At 45.2% G+C, this 19,511-nt stretch overlaps 2 protein-coding genes across 4 annotated transcripts in view; both read left to right on the plus strand.

Annotated features, from left to right (window-relative positions):
- Positions 1-16,228, plus strand: part of AHCTF1 (AT-hook containing transcription factor 1) — a 75,565-nt gene extending 59,337 nt beyond the window's left edge. For all 3 annotated transcript variants that reach the window (XM_049635110.1, XM_049635112.1, XM_049635111.1), the window contains 7 exons: positions 124-247; positions 2,159-2,244; positions 4,932-5,140; positions 6,935-8,930; positions 13,044-13,177; positions 14,866-14,948; positions 15,764-16,228. In XM_049635110.1, the coding sequence (XP_049491067.1) occupies positions 124-247; positions 2,159-2,244; positions 4,932-5,140; positions 6,935-8,930; positions 13,044-13,177; positions 14,866-14,948; positions 15,764-15,953 (2,822 nt within the window). In that variant the 3' untranslated portion in view covers positions 15,954-16,228. The remainder of the gene's footprint in view (positions 1-123; positions 248-2,158; positions 2,245-4,931; positions 5,141-6,934; positions 8,931-13,043; positions 13,178-14,865; positions 14,949-15,763) is intronic.
- Positions 16,229-16,317: 89 nt separating this feature from the next.
- LOC125926021 (kinesin-like protein KIF28P) overlaps positions 16,318-19,511 on the plus strand; it is an 81,003-nt gene continuing 77,809 nt past the window's right edge. The window contains exon 1 of the mRNA XM_049635316.1: positions 16,318-17,303. Coding sequence (XP_049491273.1) covers positions 17,220-17,303 — 84 coding nt within the window. The 5' untranslated portion in view covers positions 16,318-17,219. The remainder of the gene's footprint in view (positions 17,304-19,511) is intronic.

Below are 19,511 nucleotides of genomic sequence, written 5' to 3' on the forward strand. Positions count from 1 at the left end.
TAACGGTATAAAAAAGCGGAGCCACCAAACGTGTTCGAAAGTAATCGTCCAGGAAGGACTGTGAGGGATCGCTAAACATTTGGCATAAATCATTGTAAGTGTTCTCCACCGTGTGATTTCCAGGCCCTTTGGAAGAGGCGGAGACACAGGACCTCTTAGTCGCAGAGGCGGAACTTTCCGAGTTCAGTCACTTGAGCCCCGTTCAAGGAGTCGAAGCTTCCCTCGGTGTACCAGCGGCCCACGAAGGGTAAGTTAGTGGAGAAAAGTTCCCATGTTAACAAAGTGTAATAAAACGGTGAACCGGTCGTTTAATATTCGTGCGTAGATGAGCTTTTATTTTAGATCTTGGACATTCCCATTTCAGTAACGGTTTCTGTTAGGAAGGACATTCTTTGGGTCCAGTGTGTGCTACTGGGTAGTTACCGTGAATCTTAGAATGAGACTCCACGTTACCTGAATTTATGAAGTCATGATGAATTGAGGCAGATCTCCTCTTACATGCTTTGGTGATCCCATTTTTGTTGAGGACCAGAGTTGGATTTCCAGCCGTGCGTTCCTCCACACCCTCCCATTTCTGGTGGCTTCAGGCCGATGAGGTGCGTCTGCTGTAGCACAGGATGGAGTGTAGGGGAGGCAGTGCTGTTTTTGCCGTCCGGTGAATCCGAGACTCCGCCGGCCAAGTTTCTGGTTTTGAATGACTGCCTGAACCACCGTGCCCCCCCCACCAGTTTTGTTCGGCGTTTGCACATTTGGGCAGCGTTCCTAGATGGTGTTGGGGAGGGTGGGGCGGTGTCCTAGATGGTGTTGGGCAGTGGTGCTCAGTGTGCTCCAACAGACTGACGCCGGTTCCCAGTCGGTTCACGGTCTGTGACGAGACAGACAGGCAGCTTGTATGAGAATATCGGTCAGTGCACCACGTCCCTTCTTGGACGTCACCGAACTGACCAGTGAAGTGATTGATTGACCTGGCAGAAGCTCTTCATCGGGTCGCAAGGCGGACACCTCGCACATCAGGACCCTGAGCAACACTGTTACAGAGGAAACAGAAAAGTGGCAGCTTTGATCTCGAAGTCGTAAGGGTGAATTAGCGTGCACACGGTGTGATCATGTCATGCTGTCCATGGTTCATCGCCCTGTCGGGCCTGTTAGAGTTCACAGAGCACCCACGAAAATCAGTATCATGAAGGTCGCGTCTCCTACGTGACCTCAGTCGCGTGCTGCCCTTCCGAGAAGAGAAATCCTGATTAGCTGGAATCTTTGCCAGGCTTTCATAGAAAAATGGGAGGACATAAGATGAAAGGATTATCTAGATTGTCTTATCTCATTCTCATGTTTCTTGAGTTTTAATGAAAATATTTATTGCAGTGGGTTAGATGGTTAATCGCAACAGTTACAAAGCAAAGCGCAGTCACGTGACAAGAAACTTTTGTGGTCACCGTGGGTAATAATCTGGGCGGATAGTCCCCATCGTGACAAGCTGTGTCCTTTTTAAATATAAATTTATCAGCCGTTGGTTCTTGGTTAGCTTAACGTTGTGAGATGAGTTTTAAAAATACACCTATGAAATAAATATATATAATATTCCAAATGCATGCTTTTTCTTGCATTTATTTTTTAATTTTATTTGTCGCCTCTTACAAAGGCAGCATGCTTTAGTTGGGTTTGGGGGAAAGGCCAGCTCAGCATAGGAAGGGATCACTGTCCCCATATTTCCAGAACTTAACTTTCATCAAGTGATACAGGTCCCATCGGTCTCCCACTGTTTTATCCTCCTCTTTTTAGATGACACTAAAATACCGAACCTGACTTTACTGAGTATATAGGAGATACTCCATAATACCTGGTAGACTTATTTAAGGATGTGCCCACAGTAATTTAAAAACTGGCATAAGTGTAAATTTATATTGGTCGGCATGCCACTGTTGCCAGCAGAGTAAAATATTAGAAAACAGGAATACCGAATCCAGCACTGCTTGTTTCTGAATTCGCCTACAAATTTTACAGTGTTCTTCAAAATGAACTTGGGTGGTATTCAGTTCTCTGAACCTCAGTTTTCATTACCAAAATGACATGTGGCAGAGGGAGCAGGATTATTAACACAGGTAAGAACAGGTGGGGGTCTTTGTACACGCTCACGGACGTACTTCTGTTTCTAAAGGAAAATCGTCGCCCTGAAATCCCGGGTACCGGTTCTAGACGAAGGGGTAGTGTCTGTCGCGGCCTGTTCCTCTTCACTCAGAGCAGGTAACAGTACACGTGTATATTTTCTTGCCTTCAGAATTCTTTTGTTTTAGTGTTTTAGGAGTGTTCTGTTCCTAGAACAAAGGAATCTGTTATCTAGATTTTCTTATCACAGTTCTTCCTTTTTGGTCAGATTCCGTAGCTAAGGGAAGTGAGTCTCTCTGAAGGCATTCTGTGGTCTGACAGTAGAAGTCTTAGAATGGTTTCTGTGGACATATTTTCCTTCAGAACATCAAAGAGAGGAAAATAAGTTCTCAATCCCCAGCCAGACTGCATATCTGCTTTTTGATCTCCTGGGACTGAGGTGTCTACACAGGGCAACTTCTGGTTTTGTGTTTGTAATAACTTAAGGCCACAATTGGCTTTTTACTATTAGAAAATAATCACAAACAACTGCGTTTACTCTAGGGAAGTTAACGAATATATAGACTTCATTTGATTTTTTTTTTAATCCAATGACTTTTTTTTTTTTTAAGTGCCTCTTCTTAGACCCTGGTTGTATAGAGATGAGAGAGGAACATTTTCCTCAGCTTCCAGCTGGGTTTGGGGAAAGCAGGCATCTTGAATGGCGATGCCCAGAACTTAGCATTTTGCATGATCACCTAACAGTACAATGTTATGATGTTGCTGCTGACTCTGGAGCCCATGCTGTTAACTATAATACCGCCTGCCCGTCTCATTATGAATAGGGATTAGGACAGACTTGAATAAACTTGTTTTTTTCCCCTCATTAAGAATGTAATATGTCTTCTTTTAAGTTTATTTTTGAGAGAGTGGGGGAGGGGCGGAGAGAGAGGGAATCCCAAGCAGGCTCCACACTGTCAGTGCAGAACCTGATATGGGACTCGATCCCACCATCCACGAGATCATGACCTGAGCTGAAACCAACAGTCTGTCCCTTAACCAACTGAGCCCCCCCCCCAGGTGCCCCTAGGATGTAATATACTTTTATTGTAAAATAATGAGGAGAGCACAGCCAAGTAGAAATCCCCATAACCTGGTTATCTACTTTAAGGACCCATTATTGGCAGTTTAAAGTATCTTTCCTGGATTTGTGTGTGTGTGCATATTTTCCTGCGTATGTGGGAAGAAAAGGTAAATGTGGAGGCTTTGCTTGGATTCATAACCTAGTTCCGCACTTAATATGTAAAGGCTATGGGCTGTACCTCCCATTGCTTTGTCTATAAAATATCTATACCTTTAAGTGTTAGTAAAAACTCAATTAAAGAATGAAGGCTCAATAAATGTTGTCTATAATTATAAATCATCACCAGTTTATTACCAAAACAACTTCCTTTTTCAGTTAGCACTAAACTTCTGACTTTTTCCTATGTCATTAATATAGATTAACCCTGTCCTTTTTAACAGTCGTGGTCGTGTTCCCTCGTATGGATGTTCTGTGGTGGGCTTAACTCGTGCTTATTGATGAACATTCGGGCTGATCGCCATTTCTGTTTTGCCATTTCATTTCTGCCTTGAATTTTTTTGTGTGTCCATATCTTGGCACATTTTGTGTCAGTATTTCTCTTCAGTAGTTCCAAACCATGAGCTTCCCAGGCAGGTCAAGGATTATGCACAGATTTCTCGGATTTTCTCCAGGGAAGGTTATTCGCGCTTTCACACACCTACCGTTGGAAGGTAAAGTGCATGCTTCCCCCATTCCTCTGCCGGATGGACAGGCAACAGCTGCCTTCATTTCGTTTTATAAGCTGTCTTTGCGTCTTTGGGGTACTGCTGGCCCCATTATCTATTAAAAGTGTGAAAATATTTTTTGTTTTTTTTTTTTTAAACCTTTTTATTGATTTTTGTTAAATTCTAAAGGCTTTTAAGTTAGACACCCCCCCGCCCACCTGACGCAAAGTGTTTGGGATTTTGTGTCATTCACAAACCCAAATGGCGTATAAATAATTATGAGTGCTAGTAAGTCTTTGGCAAAGATAAAGAGGATTTTTGTTTTGTTTTGTTTAGATGAGCTGTCGCCCTCCCTCAACTCCCCTCTAGCTTTTCTAAGTGGTAGAGTGTATTTGTGGTCATTTGGATGCTTTCTGCCAAAAGAGATCTAGTCTTTTTCCAGCGAGATAAAGCCCTGATTGCATGTCCCTCGCGTCATTCTGTAACCGCTCGGCGGGGATAGCTGGTTGCCACTAGTCACCTGACGAAGTTTCCAGGCTAATTGAATGGAGAACAAACATCTGAGCCCCTCAGAGCAGTCGTGTTCATACTGAAGTTTCAGAGTAAGAGCAAGAATTCTATCCAAGTTGAAAAGAACCCGGGCAGAGGCACCTGGGTGGTTCACTCGGTTGAGCGTCCGACTTCAGCTCAGGTCGTGATCTCACAGTTCCTGGGTTCCAGCCCCACGTCAGGCTGTGTGCTGACAGCTCGGAGCCTGGAACCTGCTTCGGATTCTGTGTCTCCCTTTCTTTCTGCTCCTCCCCACTCCCGCTGTCAAAGCAAGTATGTGTTGTTTAAACCGAATGGATACCGAAGAGATGGGATTCACATGTAAACCCTCACTGGCTTTTCCCGTCAGATGTCAGAAGCCATGTGGCAATATGTCTGGTTTTCAAGGAAACAGTCTCCAGTGCAACACGGCCCTAACCTTTCTGTGGCTTCTCACATAGTGTGGTGTGTATCTTTCTGGTTTTCTTTCCATCTAAAACCTGGAGGATTAACTCTTGTTTGTCTTTCAGCTGCGTCTGACGTCCATGGTGACACTGGGGACCTGGGGCTTGTTGCCTCCGAAAGTCCCATTACCTCTGGTCATAAGTCTGACCAAGAAATAGCACTGACCTTAAAAGAAGATCATGAAGTAGCAGCCGATGTGCTGAAAGCAAGTGTTGACTTTCCAGAAGAAAAGCCTCCTGTCTCTGACGGTCCTCCGGATACTCAAGAAATTCATGTAAAAACATTAATTTTTTACTTGTTAGTTGTGGTTTAGTTAGGTTTCAAACCGTAGTTTAAACCTAATGTATACGTTTACCTGACTGCTATCTAAAAGCCTCTTTATAATAACGTGCGTGAAAAAAAAAAGTGTGACTGTTTTGTGGAATATAAAAGAATAAATCCTTTAAGTGAGAAATTGTTTTTCATGAAAACCAAAAGGCTATGTGAAGTCACAATTTTAACAATTTAAATTAAAAAAAGATTTTTTTAAATGTTTATTTTTGAGAGAGAGAGTACGAGCGTGGGAGGGGCACAGAGAGGGAGACACAGAATCCGAAGCAGGCTCCAGGCTCCGAGCTGTCAGCACACAGCCTGACGTGGGGCTCGAACTCATGAGCCATTGACATCATGTCCTGAGCCAAAGTCGGACGCTCAACCGACTGAGCCACCCAGGCACCCCTAACAGTTTAATTTTTGCTTAGTATCTGGTTCAAATGAAAGGTCTTTTAGCCATGAGAAAACAGACCCTGGCTACTCCAGAGACATATGGCATCAAAACTACTCAGAGCCTATATTTGAAAATAATTGAATACAGTTAAATAGAACTTTTTCCCCCATGCATACTTGTAGGAGAATGATAACCAATTGGCTGGGGTTTAACCTCTATACCCTTGAGAAAGGATTTCTTTTTTTTTTTTTTTTTTGTTAGATTTTTCATTAATTCGAATTCGGGTTTTTTTTTTTTTTGGTATTTAATACGACTTGCTTTCTAAAAATTCCGTCACGTTTCTTTTACAATCAATGGGCAACCTTTGTACGATAAATGAATTTAAGATGAAGCAAGAACACCTCTAATTTATAGAAATGTGACTGGGTCGTATTTGGGAAGTTTCTTAACTCACAATAGTGTGGTGCTTACCCGTATTCGTATTCGTGAGTATTCTCACTGTAACATAGGTGGCCATAGTTCCCATTCTTTCAGCTGGGAAGCTAATAAAACTGTGGGTGTGGTGTGAGTGGGAGCCCGCGTCTCTGGGTACTTGCAGTCTCTCCTCGCTGAATGTTTGGGGAGTGGGAAAATGTCATTGTCTAGGTGGGTGGGAATGTTCTACCTTCTTGGTCAGGAGATCTCTCTGTTACTTTCTACCTCCTCCTTTTTCTCCCCTTCCCTTACCAAAAGGTAAATGCAAGGACCATTCCTTCTTCCACCAAACCCTTGCAAGAGAGGTACTGAACTTGAAAGCCTTAGGAATTTCATGGTTTATGCAGCCCCAGCAAAGGCAAGAGGATTGAGTCTAGCCCAAGGGAGCTTATGTAGGTGAACTCTTCTTCAACCTTATGGGGATCGTGCTGTTTAGAAAAAGTGTGGCTAGTTAGGTAATGTGGGGATTCCCATTAAAATGCGATTTGGGGGTTGTTTCTTTCTCTCTAGTTAATTTTTTTTTTTCCTTGGGTGAGAACAGAATAAGTCCTTTAAATTCTTCTCACAGCTGTTGTTAGCATCGTGATAATTTTCAAGGTTTTATAAAGACTGTCTTTTTTTAGCTAGGGAAATGTGGGATTTCTATTTTAATTCCATTCAGAATCTCAAAATCTTTTTTTGTCTAGTTATTTTGACTGAGTAATAATGTCTGATGGCTTAAATGGACGTTTTATAAAATAAACCCATAAGCATAGGCCAGATTAAATGTAGTTTATGTTTAACAGCTCATAAACCAAGGGTGAGATGATTATTTAAAACCTTTGTGCTTTAGCTTCAAATAAATGCGTGAAAATCCTTTAACCTTCTCTTATCTTTAATTCATTTTAGGTGATTGAACATGAAAAGCTTGGAGTTCAAGATTCGGGACACGAGGCTAACGATCTTTCATTTAATGAGTTGTATCCCTCAGGGGCCCTTAAGCTCCAGTATAACTTTGATACCATTGAGCGGCAGTTCTGTGACTTGCCTGATAATAAAGACTCCGCTGAGTGTGACGTTGCCGAAGTAGATGGGGAACTTTTTGGGGCGCAGAGCAACTTTACCTTGATACTGGAAGGTGAAGAAGGAGAGTTTGAGACAGGTGATTCTGCCGCATCTAACGTGTTAGCTACAGCGGCGAACACGGCAGCGGAGGAAAAACCCGCGTGCGGCGGGGAGAATGGTGGTCGCGGACACGCCGCAGATTTCGTGTCTGTCACCGCGAGTGACCGGGAGTCCCAGAAGCTGGAGACGTTACCATATGTGCCTGAACCCATTAAAGTAGCCATTGCAGAAAATTTATTAGATGTGATTAAAGACACAAGAAGTAAAGAAATTACTTCAGATACAGTGGAACCACCGTCCATTCACAACAACTTACCTTTAATAAGCCAGAAGGTAATGTGTCCCGGCAAGGTAGTCAGATCTACGCCGAAGACTGTGCAGGAAACCAGTACACTGACCGTAAGCGTGAGCCAGACGCAGGACATGATTTCCTCTAGAACACGCACGAGAGGACAGCGCGTCCAAAACCTGAGTGTCAGACCAGCTCAGCAGGAGGAGTCCGCGGATGTCGCCACCCCTGGCACCCCGGGGCTTTCGGGCGGGAGGAGAGCGAGGAGAGCGAAGGACCTCTCTGGGGCTTCCGAAAGTGCCTGTTCTGACGTCAGAGGAGCGTCTCCGAACCAGCAAGTACCCCAAAATTCTGTTACTCCTCGGAGAGGACGGAAAAGAAAAGATCACCAAGACACTTCAGAAAGTGATCATCCTATGGCACGGGAGCCACCGGCCACTCCGGGTGGCTCACTCGGGAGGTTAAAATCCTCTCCGCTGCTGGAGCCGGCAGCTGAGGAAGTTAAGCTTTCATCTGTCACCAAAAAGACCCCTAGAAGAGTTAAAAAAGCGGTGGAGAATGACGACAGTGTTGAAATGGTAGATCTAGGCGTAAAAGTTAGTAAAGTAGCACGTTCTGGCGGAAGCACCAGAAAACTGAGAAGTGCTAAACTAGGGGCTTCTGAAACCACGGGATATAAGCAAGATGGAGAAAGTAAGCTTTCACCTGTTACAAAAAAGACTCCTAGAGGCATTAAAAAAGCAGTAGAAAATGCCGACAGTGTTGAAGTGGCCGATAAAGATGTAAAAGTCAGTAAAGGAGCACGTTCTGGCGGAAGCACCAGAAAACTGAGAAGTGCTAACGTCGGCTCTTCCAGAAGTGTAGGATACAAACCAGATCCCATGTGCATTGAAGAGGCACTGCCTGTTGAGCACAACAGCAGGGCCAAAAAGAGAGAAGTCAGCACGCCGGATGTTCTGGAAGACTGTCAACGTGACACATCCCAGCTGGCTCTTGAAACCGAATCGGATCTGCCTAGGAAACGGGGTAGGCCGAGAAAAAAACCACCTGAAGATGTGGGATCTAAGGCCGCTAAGGAAGTGAGGAGTCCCAAGAAGACGCAGACTCCCAGCCGCCAAAGGAGGTCCGCCAGGAGCACCCCAGCCAGAGGTGGCAAGGCTGATGCCGGGAAGCCAGCTTTAGAAAAGTCCGTTTCCGTGCCAGCGGAGGAACTCGCCACAGTGACCAGCGCAAAGAGGAAGCTTACAAAAAGGACCGAAAATCAAAGCCAGACACGTGCATTACGCTTAATATCGGAAAAATGCACGGGCGAAGACCCAAAGGAACCAGGTGACCCAGAAGCCAAAGTGCCCGCCGCGGTGGCCGTGACCCAGTCCGCGCGCGGCAGGAGGACTAGGGCCAGCAAGGCCGTCTCACTGCTGGACGCTTCGGAACCAGAAACGGAGTTTGTCTTTTCTCCTCCTGTGTCAAAGGCTCCAAGGAAAGAGAAAGGTACTTTTACTTGTGTTCAAAGCACAATTTTCATCTCACACAACGTCTTCTATTTTCAGCACAGTTCAATTCAAGACTGTAATTGGTTATTTCTCCTGAAAATGATTAGTAGTTATAGAGAAGTCCTCCCTGTTCCAAAGAAGAAAACAGTCTTGATCTTTTAATAGTAAAATTTAAAGATTTTCTATTTCAAGGTTTATCTTAGATTCAAGAACTTTCTGGTCCAGTAGGACTCTTTAAATCCTATAATGCACTTGTCATGGGTTTTATCTTCTGGAATAGTATCCTCTCGTCATTCTGCCGTCAGTGACTTAATTTCTCCCCCCATAGAATCAGCATTTTTCATCTAAGTGCAGCCGTGTTTGGCTCGTGGCCCAGCTGATATCTGTAACTTCAGATTGTTTGGAGGGAGGGGAAGGAAGGAGTGGTAACATTTTGTCATTTAGGACGCAGATTACCTAAATGCGTGCTCCCGGTAGCCACCCCCCCAGTTGGCTCGGCTGCCTGTCCAGCCTGCCTCATTGCGCCGATGAGGCACTGTTGGGTTGGTACAGGGCACACCTTCCCAAAGGGGTGATGAGAACCTCTTACTATTTAGGTCTAAAGCATAGGTCTACATAGAATAACAAAGAGATTACCATGTCTCCGTGCTGTTAAGATTTGGAGGGGGATTTTTCAGTAAAGCGGGCAATCAAGAAAAAGGATCTAAAAGGTGCTGTGGCCCGACAGACCGGGTGCGGGAGTTCTTTGCAAATGTGATAGAAGCGGTTGTTTACCTAAGGTTTAAGATGTTAATTTCAGCAAAGCAGCTCAGGGACTTGTGAGTGAAGTAGGTGACTGTGTTGTTGTATTTATTTAAACCTTTTCATACAAACGCAGTGAGGAACAACCCATATTGTTAGACTTAGACGCCTCCTGACTCGAGGAAGGCCACGGGGAGATAAGCCATTTAAAAATCTGCAAACTGAAATTTTCTATATTCAGCATTCACTGCACAAGCACTTCTTTAATTTCCATATTTATGCAGTAATCCATTATATTAACATAGCTTGAGCCCAGGAAAGGGCGCTTGTCCTCATTTTTTAAAAATAATTTGAGGGGTGCCTGGGTGGCTGTCTCTGTTAAGCGATCGACTCTTGACTTTGGCTCAGGTCACGATCTCATGGTTCGTGAGATCGAGCCCCGCATTTGGCTCTCTGCTGACAGCATGGAGCCTGCTTGGGATTTTCTCTCTCTCTCTCTCTCTCTCTCTCTCTCTCTCTCCCCCTCTCTCAAAATAAAGAAACTTAAAAAAAACATAAAAATAATTTGTGGTTGGGGCGCCTGGGTGGCTCATTCTGTTAAGCATCTGACTGGCTTGGGTCATGATCTCACGGTTTCTGAGTTGAAGCCTCACATTGGGCCCTCCACTGTCAGCATGGAGCCCGCTTCGGATCCTCATCTCCCTCTCTCTGCCCTTCCTCCTCTTTCTCTCTCTCTCTCAAAAATAAATAGACATTAAAAAAAATAATAGTTTGTGGTTGTAAGAGGTCTCCTCTGCCCCCTCCCAGTGTTTTAAAGTCAGATCTTTGATTTTGCGGTCCTGTGTAATTCAGTTCTTCCTGGTGTTAGGAAAGGTGGGCCACACCCATACTCTGCCCAGAACAGAACCGAACGCTCATTGCAGCTCATGTTACTAAGCTGCTCTGTTAGAGCTCAAATTACTGAAAGGCAGCAGTGTGGGGAGCAGAAGGTCATTAACACAAGTCTTTTCTGCTTTCCTCGTGACTTAGAACAGTGCAGCCAACACCGAGGTTGTGTGTTGTTCTGGTACAGACGGCAGACATCTCAGGAATTCTGAGTTTTGTCACCTTTGCAGAGTCATCCTCCCTCCATGTGCCCATTAACTGTAACTTTTTCTGTAATAAATTCATGCCTGCCATAGAAAATCAGAAAAGTCATCTAGAGGACCAATGACCAGTGTTCGCAGTCTCTTCCCGTTGTAGGTATAGTTTGTTTTTAAATGCTTATTTATATTTGAGAGAGAGAGGGCAAGTGGGGGAAGGACTGACAGAATCCGAAGCAGGTTCCAGGTTCTGAGCTGTCAGCACAGAGCCCGATGCGGGGCTTGAACTCACGAACCATGAGATCATGACCTAAGCCGAAGTCGGACCCTTAACCGATGGAGTCCCCCAGGTGCCCCTGTAGTTTGTTTTTTTAAAACCCAACAGCCTGATGTGTGTACAGCTGTGTATTCTGCTTCCCCCCTCGCTTGCTGAGTATCTTCAGATGCTTGTGTGTTTTGTCACTCACACACTGAGGGCTCCTGGGTGGCGTCGCATCCCGCTGACGGGCCACAGGCTGCTCACGATTTCTCCTGGTAGGTATTTGAATGGTTTTCAGATTTTCTAGTAGTAAAAAGAGACCCCTTCTGGTGAGAAGTGATGAGAAATGGGGGGGGGGGGGGAAGATGTCATTTTTGCCACTTTACTGGGCGGGGGGGGGGGGGGGGGGGGGCCGCATAGCCCTCCTGAACCTGCTTTTCCTCCTTGTGCAGTGAAGATGCCAGCGCCCCGCTCTGTCGCTCCTTCACTGGGGTGGCCACCCCCCACGGAGGCTCTGTCCATCCTTCTGCCCTCTGACTGCGCCTCTGTCCCCAATGCTGACTTAAGTTGTATTTTGAAAGCTCTTCGGGGAGGGGTTGGAAGTGCAGGGAGCAGATGCAGAAAGTCCTCTAATCGAAACCCATCAAAGAAACCACCGCTCCGAATGTAGTCAGCAGTGTTTCGCTGGTCGGAAGAACGCGAAGCTTGGCGTTTCAGTGGACTTTGTGTAATTTCTGTTGCTAGCAACAGTTACTGAAGAGGGGCACGCCGTCTGCCTGAGGCCGGAGTGGGTGTATGTTCGCCGGCTGATCTGACTCTCCGCAGCCCGGGGAAGGGTGCTGTTGTCTGCGGTGGGAGACGGAAGTTCAGGGACACAGAGCTTCCCCCCACCCCCCCAGGATAAGTGTCCGTGGAGCCAACTCCTGCTGGCTGCTCAGAGTTGTTAAAGCTGCTTACCAGTACGTTCCTGGCTCTGAAGCCAGGACTTTGGAACTCCTCAAGCCTTAAGTAGCGCTGGAGAGAGATGGGTGAGGAATTCACATGCCGACAGGTAGAACAAAGTCTTGTCTGGCTGATACAAGCGCGTGGAAGGCGTGGTGGAGGCCGGATTCTTTGGCACGTGGTTGTGTAGGTTTCTAGTTCCTGATCACCCTCTGCAGTGCAGGGGGAACCGGAGGTGAAGAGCGTGAGCTGGTCTTTTTATAGACACTGAGGCAGAGAGAGTTTTATCTGATTTGCCTTTGGCCCCACAAGTAGAGGATCCAGAAGCTGGAATCTAACCTGTGGCAGACTGGTTTGGCTGCACCTGCCACGTCCATCGTGACTTTGCTTAATTGCCTTTGATACGGAGACCCGATGGTGAATGTAATTCTGAGAGAACGTCTATGATGTTTTTAGTTATATGTTCTGGGCCAGTTCTTAATTAAACCATTTTTATTTATCTATGGAATATCTTCCAATCAATCAGCCTGTTTTTTCCTGTACTAGTTACCTTCACTGCTTCCATTTTCCCTTTATGACATGAACTTTTCTGTTGTTCCTTTGGCCAGAACCACTAGTTCAGAATGATCTGGAAAGAAAAAAGTTTTGAGTCTCTTTGAAGATAAAATTACTTTTATAAATAAAAACGTCATCTTTGGAATAGTAGGGATTATGAAGCAAACTAGCTCAGGTTATATAGAAGATTGATGTTTTCCTTCCCCAGAATGTATGAGGCGCAGTGACGGTTAACACTCCTAGAAAAATAGTTCTGGGTTTGATTCTTTAATTTTTATGTCGTAGCACTATTTAGTTTGGGGCATTAAATGTTCTGCACGCCGGATTTACCCAAATGGTGTTGAGATTTTCCCCTGCGTTTGTCTCTCCTCAAGTGGCCACCGTGTCCCCGTTAGTGTTTCCAGGCTTGGAAATGTTCATGTCTTTCCAGCGTGCATCCTCTGTTGCAAGCTTTTAGAAAAAATAGATCTGGAGATACATATACATAGACCTGGATTACAATGTGTGTTTGTTCTTTCCTACCTTTCTTCAGCTAAAAAAATAGAGGCTCCAGCACAATTGCAAGAACTAGTTTCAGATTTATCTTCTCAGTTTGTCTTCTCGCCGCCTACTTTACGGACCAGGCAGAAAAACACATCCAATACATCCAGACTTGGAGATGAACTGGTAAGAAGTGTGTTTTATTCCTTTGTATGCTTGTTTAAACATGCTCTTGGGGTGCCTGGGGGGCTCAGTGGGTGGAGCATCCGACTCTTGATTTCGGCTCAGGGCATGATCCCAGGGTCGTGGGATCGGGCCCTGCATCGGGCTCCGTGCTGAGCATGGAGCCTGCTTAAGATTCATTCTTTCTGTCTCTCTGTCTCTGTCTCTTCCTGTCTCTCCCTCTGCCCCTCTCCCCAACTCACTCTCTCTTCAAAAAAAAAAAAAAAAAAAAGTGCTCTTTACTTTTTTAAGCAACGTTTCCTAAATAAACCTCTTTTAGAAGAGCAGACATTTGGGGCACCTGGGTGGCTCCATCGGTTAAGCGACTCTTCACTTTGGCTCAGGTCATGATCTCACAGTTCGTGAGTTCAAACCCCGCATCCAGCTCTGTACCGACAGCACAGAGCCTACTTGGGATTCTGTCTCCCACTCTCTCTCTGCCCCTCCCTTGCTCTCTCTCTCAAAAAATAAATAAAAATAAACTTTAAAAATATTTACAAGAGCAGACATTTATACCGAAAGCCCTAAATTGCCTTCTCTGCACTTTGGGGCGCCCTCCCTCTGACACGTCTGTGACGTGTCGCTGATGGTGTATTACTGGCAGCTGAGGTTTAGATTACCTATTGGGGAAGAGGTTTTTAATTTTTAGCATCTCATCAGAATTCTCTGGATGTGTTTATCTAAAATAGAGGTCCCTGAATGAACTCCCGGGGTGCCACCCGTAGACCACACTTGGAGGGACAGTGTTTCAGAGTTGTGCAATCACCTGACTGCGCATAACCCTAAAATGAAAACAGCTCATGGATTGAACTAGTTAGCAACATTAATTCAAAAGCGTTTCTTGAATTATCTGCTGTGACCGGTCACTATGCGAGGGCAGAGACGCCCATGGAAATCACTTGGGCAAACGCCTTGTCTTTCAGGAGCTCAGTTTAAAGAGGCTAAACCACACGTAATTATTTCACAGCCTGGTAAGAATCATTTATACCCAAGTAGCCCTCTAGATAGAAGGTGAAGGAAGCAGGCCTTCCTGGAAGGGAAGACTGTGGACTGCAGCGACCCAGAATGTGGCCATGCAGGGGGCGGGGGCTCCTTACATACTGCTGCCCAGCCGCGTGCATATTGAAGGAAGGATGAAATGAATCCTGGGGAGGAAAAGTAGTCCCTGGTGGCCTGTTCCTTCATGAGGTGAGGAGAGCTTGGATTCGGACAGAGGGCAGCGGACAAGGAAGCGTGTGCCTTGGAGACACATTGAACGTATGGATGGGGATGAAGAGTGCCCCTGAATGACCAGAGTTCCTACTGAAACTCCGGGGGGGGGGGGGGGGGGCGCCTGGGTGGCTCACGTTGGCTAAGTGGCCAACTGCAGCCCAGGTCATGATCTCACAGTCTGTGGGTTGGAGCCCCGCGTCAGGCTCTGTGCTGTCGGTGCAGAGTCCGGAGCCTGCTTCGGATCCTGTGTTTCCCTCTGTGCCCCTTCCTTGCTTTCTCTCAAAAATAAACACACATTAAAAAAAAAGTCCATCTGGGACTTGTTGCGTCTGAATTCATTAGCACCGTTTGGCGGTATTCCTTGACTCAGGATAGAATTCAGTTTACGTTGCGGATATGTAATTACTGAAGATTTCTCTCTCCAAACTTGTAACCCGTAGAAAGATGACACTCAATCAACAGAAACTGTGAGAAAGCAAAAAGTGAAAACCACCAGGACTGCAAAGACCAGACAAGCAAGCAGGTCTGACCTTTTTTGTGCGGTAATTTTTATCCATTTTGTTTTGTGAATTAGATTTGATAAAGAGTCTTGTCTTAGAGAAATCAAGCTCTTCAGAAAAGGGTAATTCTTAGGAGAATCTGTGCGTACCGGCTCCTGGTGATCCGCTGGATTTCACGGCGGGAGGACGAGGCGGGTCTCCACAGGGCGGTGAGAGCCCATTCAGCCTTCAAAGCTGGGCTGTGGGGGCGGGGCGGGGCCCACTGGGTCCTTCTGTTCTGGCAGCGGGGGTGGGGGCTCGGCGGCGGGATGTGTCATCCTCTCCTTAGTAAAGGTAGGTAACAGTAAAAATAATTACAAAGTTGGCAGTAAAACTTCATTCGTGGGGAAAGTTCCTCCAGGTTTATTTGTGCTTAGGCATGGTTGAATTTCATAAAAGCATAAAGTAATCCATTTCATCTTACTTTAAAAAACGACTTAATGTGTCTTTCGACCGTAGATAATAACACCATTTATATACATCAGTTGGCTTTGTGACCTATGTGGGGCACTTGCATATTATGGAAGTATGCGCAGAATTGCGAACTGTGCGGTTTGAGGGTTGCCGTTTCTCTCCCGTTCACGGGCCTGCCGGGCTCTCAGCCCATCCAGCTCACGTGGGCCTTTATTCTGCCTCCAGTTACCTTCAGGACGTAAAGCTCCTTCGCTTCTCTTATAAAATCAGAGCACCAGGAAAGGGTACCCGCTCCATGAGGCTTTTTTCCGAATACAGTGGGAAAGTGGATTCTGTTTTATATTACAGTGTGTTTATTCTTACTTGAATTGTTTTTGGTTTTCAGAAACAAAGAAGACGACCCCTGGTCCCCTCCTCCAGTGAAGATCAGGCTGATTTCTCCTTTGGGAAGCCCGGCTGACGATGTAAAGAACAAGCCTAGAAAAGCTACTGCGGTACCGACGAGAGGTCTGGGAAGGAGCAAGAAGAAACTGTCTTCCTTTCCAAAGCAAGTTTTACGGAGAAAAATGCTGTAATTTTTTTTTCAAGTTTTTAATGTACACCAATTTGTAGAGTCATCAGAATTGTGTGGATTATTAAAAATCATCTAATTTGGAAGAAAATGATTTGTATAAATTACTGTAAATTTTTGTAGACAGAAGCTCTTCAATAAGCAAAGTAACTCCATAAGGAGTGTGATTCTTTTAGTCCAGGCAGTTTTTTCTATTTTATATTAAGACTTCATACATTTATACAGTATGTAAATATGGCTTATTATTGGAATGTTAAATAAAGTGTATACTTCACAGTAGTTTGTGTCTGTTAGATTTTTGAGAGGGGATTTCTGTTTTAATCATGACTTTCTAATGCTAGTAGGCACTGGCCCCATTTCTTTCTCTGCAGTTAATGGTGTTAGGCCAGTCTTAAAACGAGGATGACTGAATAACTGTTGATTCTTTTTCAAAGTTGCTATTTTATAATTTAGGCACTTTGCTTCTATGATTGAGATTTCTAATCAAAAAATGTATTTTTTTTTTTTTTTTTTTGGCTTTTTATTACTATGTTGAAATCAAATTATGGGCATGTAATTTTGCCGCGTTTTGTAGTCTAACACATTTTGTATATTCTACCTCAAATGAGTGATTTTCCAAGTAATGCATTGGTTAAATATAACGTTGGCATTCCTTGTTCAGCAAGCGTAAAGGCTATTTGTCCTTACGGTCTCTTCATTATTCAGAGACTAATCATCCAGGTTAGATTGACCGGTTCACTGCTCACTAGCAACTTCTTGGAAAGGTTTGAGAAGGGGGAATGTGAAACAAGTCCATTTCGTGACTGTTCGGCACACCTTGTATGTGTGCCTGCTGTCGACGGAATGACGAGTCTGAACAAATTTTTATAATACTCTTGCTGTGAAGGAGCTTGCTATCAAATTACAGAAATCCCTTAACATTCAGGTTTTAAAACTGACACATTTTCATAGGACCTCAGGCACAGACTATCGAGGATGGGCCAAGAGTGTGAGTAGAAGTGGGGAAGGGAAAAGGGAAAAGAACAGGACTCTGTCCTCCGCAGTATGACTGTGTGCAATGAAGCGGAGATACTTGATGTGGGCTGTAAAACTCATCAATAAGTAAGTGTTGCAAAATAATTTATAACAGGTCATTGATAGTGTGTAACGAATGGACCATGAATAATTGATTGTCTAGAAACAAACTGCTTTTGTTGGCTAAGCTTTTAATGTTTTAGTGTGAAGCATAAGCAGCGCACTTTCTACCTTATTTTTCTACCAAATAAATAACATGAGTGACGGGAAAATGGTGAAGATGCCTTTGCCACGTATGGACAGTGTGACAGTCGCGGTGCGCGTGCGGCCTTTCAGTCAGGTCAGTGATGAATGTTACATCGCCTTGTTGAAATTTTGACTATGACTCATTTTATTAACTTTTTAACGATAGTGATCAAATGTGTAAGCTGCTTGTCATTTATGGAATATTTAAATGAACTTGTTAAATGAGTAATTTAAAGATCTGAACATAATTTAGTAAACACGTTAATTTCATTCCTTTGCACAAGTAGCTCAATAAAAAAATTGATGAGAGAAACGTACGTACTGTCAAGTTAATAATTTTTTAAACCAGTGCGGTTTGGTCAATGTAGACGTGTTGTTTTTAGTAAATGTACTTCTCCCCTCCTCAGTAATAGCAGATCATAAGCAAATAAGTTGCCGGTTCGGGATGAATTCTGTAGATTTTAAGTGCATTTGCGCATACACATATTTATGTAACTACCACTGGTCATTCAACTGTGTTGCTACAACACTAAGATACAGATTATACTTGTTCTGGGACCCTGCATGCTGATTATCAGTGCAGTAGTTAGGTTTTAAGAGAATTCTGAACAGTTGGCCCATTCGGCACACTTTTGGCTGCTCTGGATCAAACACCACTAAAGCGTGCAGTCCTGTGTGAGTAAATGGTGGTAGTTTGTATCGCCATGGTAAGGCAAGCAATGTGGGCCCCCAGAGACAGATTGGGTCTAGTGAAAACTCCTGGAGATAGAAGCATTCAGGATGACCCAAAGAACAAGATTTGGACAAGGGTATGCTAGAGGGAGCAAACACACAAAGGGCGTACCGGACGGTAATAACTGGTCCGCAGCGGCAGACGACGAACGTGACGGAGACCTTACAGGAGGTCTTGTTTTCCTGCTTGGACCTTGTACAACCCGATGCTTTTCCTCTCTTGTCCCATCAGTGTTCAGTATTGTCCTGCACGTTTTCAGTTTGTGTCCATTGTTTCCCTTCTCTTAGCATTCATCTGTGTCACAGAAAATATTTTAGCAGCCAGGCAGATATGTAATTAGACGGCTTTAGGGAGAGAGAGAGCAGTGACCAAGGCAGTGTGATACTGGCATGATGACAGACCTGCAGGTTAATGTGTAGAAACAAATCTTCCCAGGCCTTCACGGCCAACTGATTTTCAACAAGGCTGCCAAGCGGTCCTGGAAAAACTTGGTAGCTACATGAAAAAATGAACTTGGGGGTGCCTGGGTGGCTCAGTCGGTTGAGCATCCGACTTCAGCTTAGGTCATGATCTTGCGGTTTGTGAGTTCAAGCCCCGCGTCAGGCTCTGTGCTGACAGCTCCGAGCCTAGAGCCTGCTTAGGATTCTGTCTCCCTATCTCTCTGCTCCTTCCCTGTTCACGCTCTGTCTCTCTCAAAAATAAACATTTAAGAAAAAAAGAAAAAAGAACTTGGACCCTTACCTCACACCATGTACGAAAATTAACACAAAATGGACCAAAGACCCAAATATAGAGCTAGTACAAAACAACACATAGTAAATATTCGTGACTTTGGATTCTCCGATTCCTTTAAAAGGAACCGTTTCTGAGATCCGTGGCATATTTTTCATGACTCCAGGTGGGTTCATCCCAGCTGTCTTACTTCCCAGCACCCCCTGTACCCCCACCACCTCTGCAAACTAGAAGGCCTATAATTTAACCATTATCAAGACAGACCTCCTCCCGATCGCCTTTCATCACACCCTCTTCTGAGTGTGCCATTAGGGCCCACTTCTGTAAGAGAGGAAATCAAGCCACCTTTGAGAAGAGAGGAGTTGCTATCCCCCTAGGCAGCGTGTCTAACGCTGCGCTCTGCGTCTGGAGGTGGGAACAAGCAGCTTCCATTTTGGAAGCCCCAGCACGTGAGGAATGTGGGACAGCAGTCTGAGATCCTCAGCTGATCCCCCCCCCCCCCCCCGGCATGGGACCACCACCTCGGGCCAGGGCAAGGACAGCCAGCACCCTTGTATTCTCAGCATGACATAACAAAGTGGAGCCTCCCTGCATGCGTGGGCACTGGGTGCAAGAAGGCATCCCACTTCTCACCGAGACCCTCCCCGCATTTAGCCTCTGCAACAGGCAGATGGGGGCAGGACGTGAAATGCTGATATCCTGCTCCTGCCGGGAAGAAAGCCCTGCGACTGGAATCTGGGGGGAGAAGGGAGCCTTGTGGCCGGGGCTCCAGCAGTCTGGAGCGGAGTCTCCACCTGGCTCAGCGGGCAGGGGGAAGAAGGCATGGTCTCGCTTCAC

Source organism: Panthera uncia, chromosome F1 (genome assembly GCF_023721935.1).
Source record: "Panthera uncia isolate 11264 chromosome F1, Puncia_PCG_1.0, whole genome shotgun sequence".
Taxonomy (NCBI): Eukaryota; Metazoa; Chordata; class Mammalia; order Carnivora; family Felidae; genus Panthera; species Panthera uncia.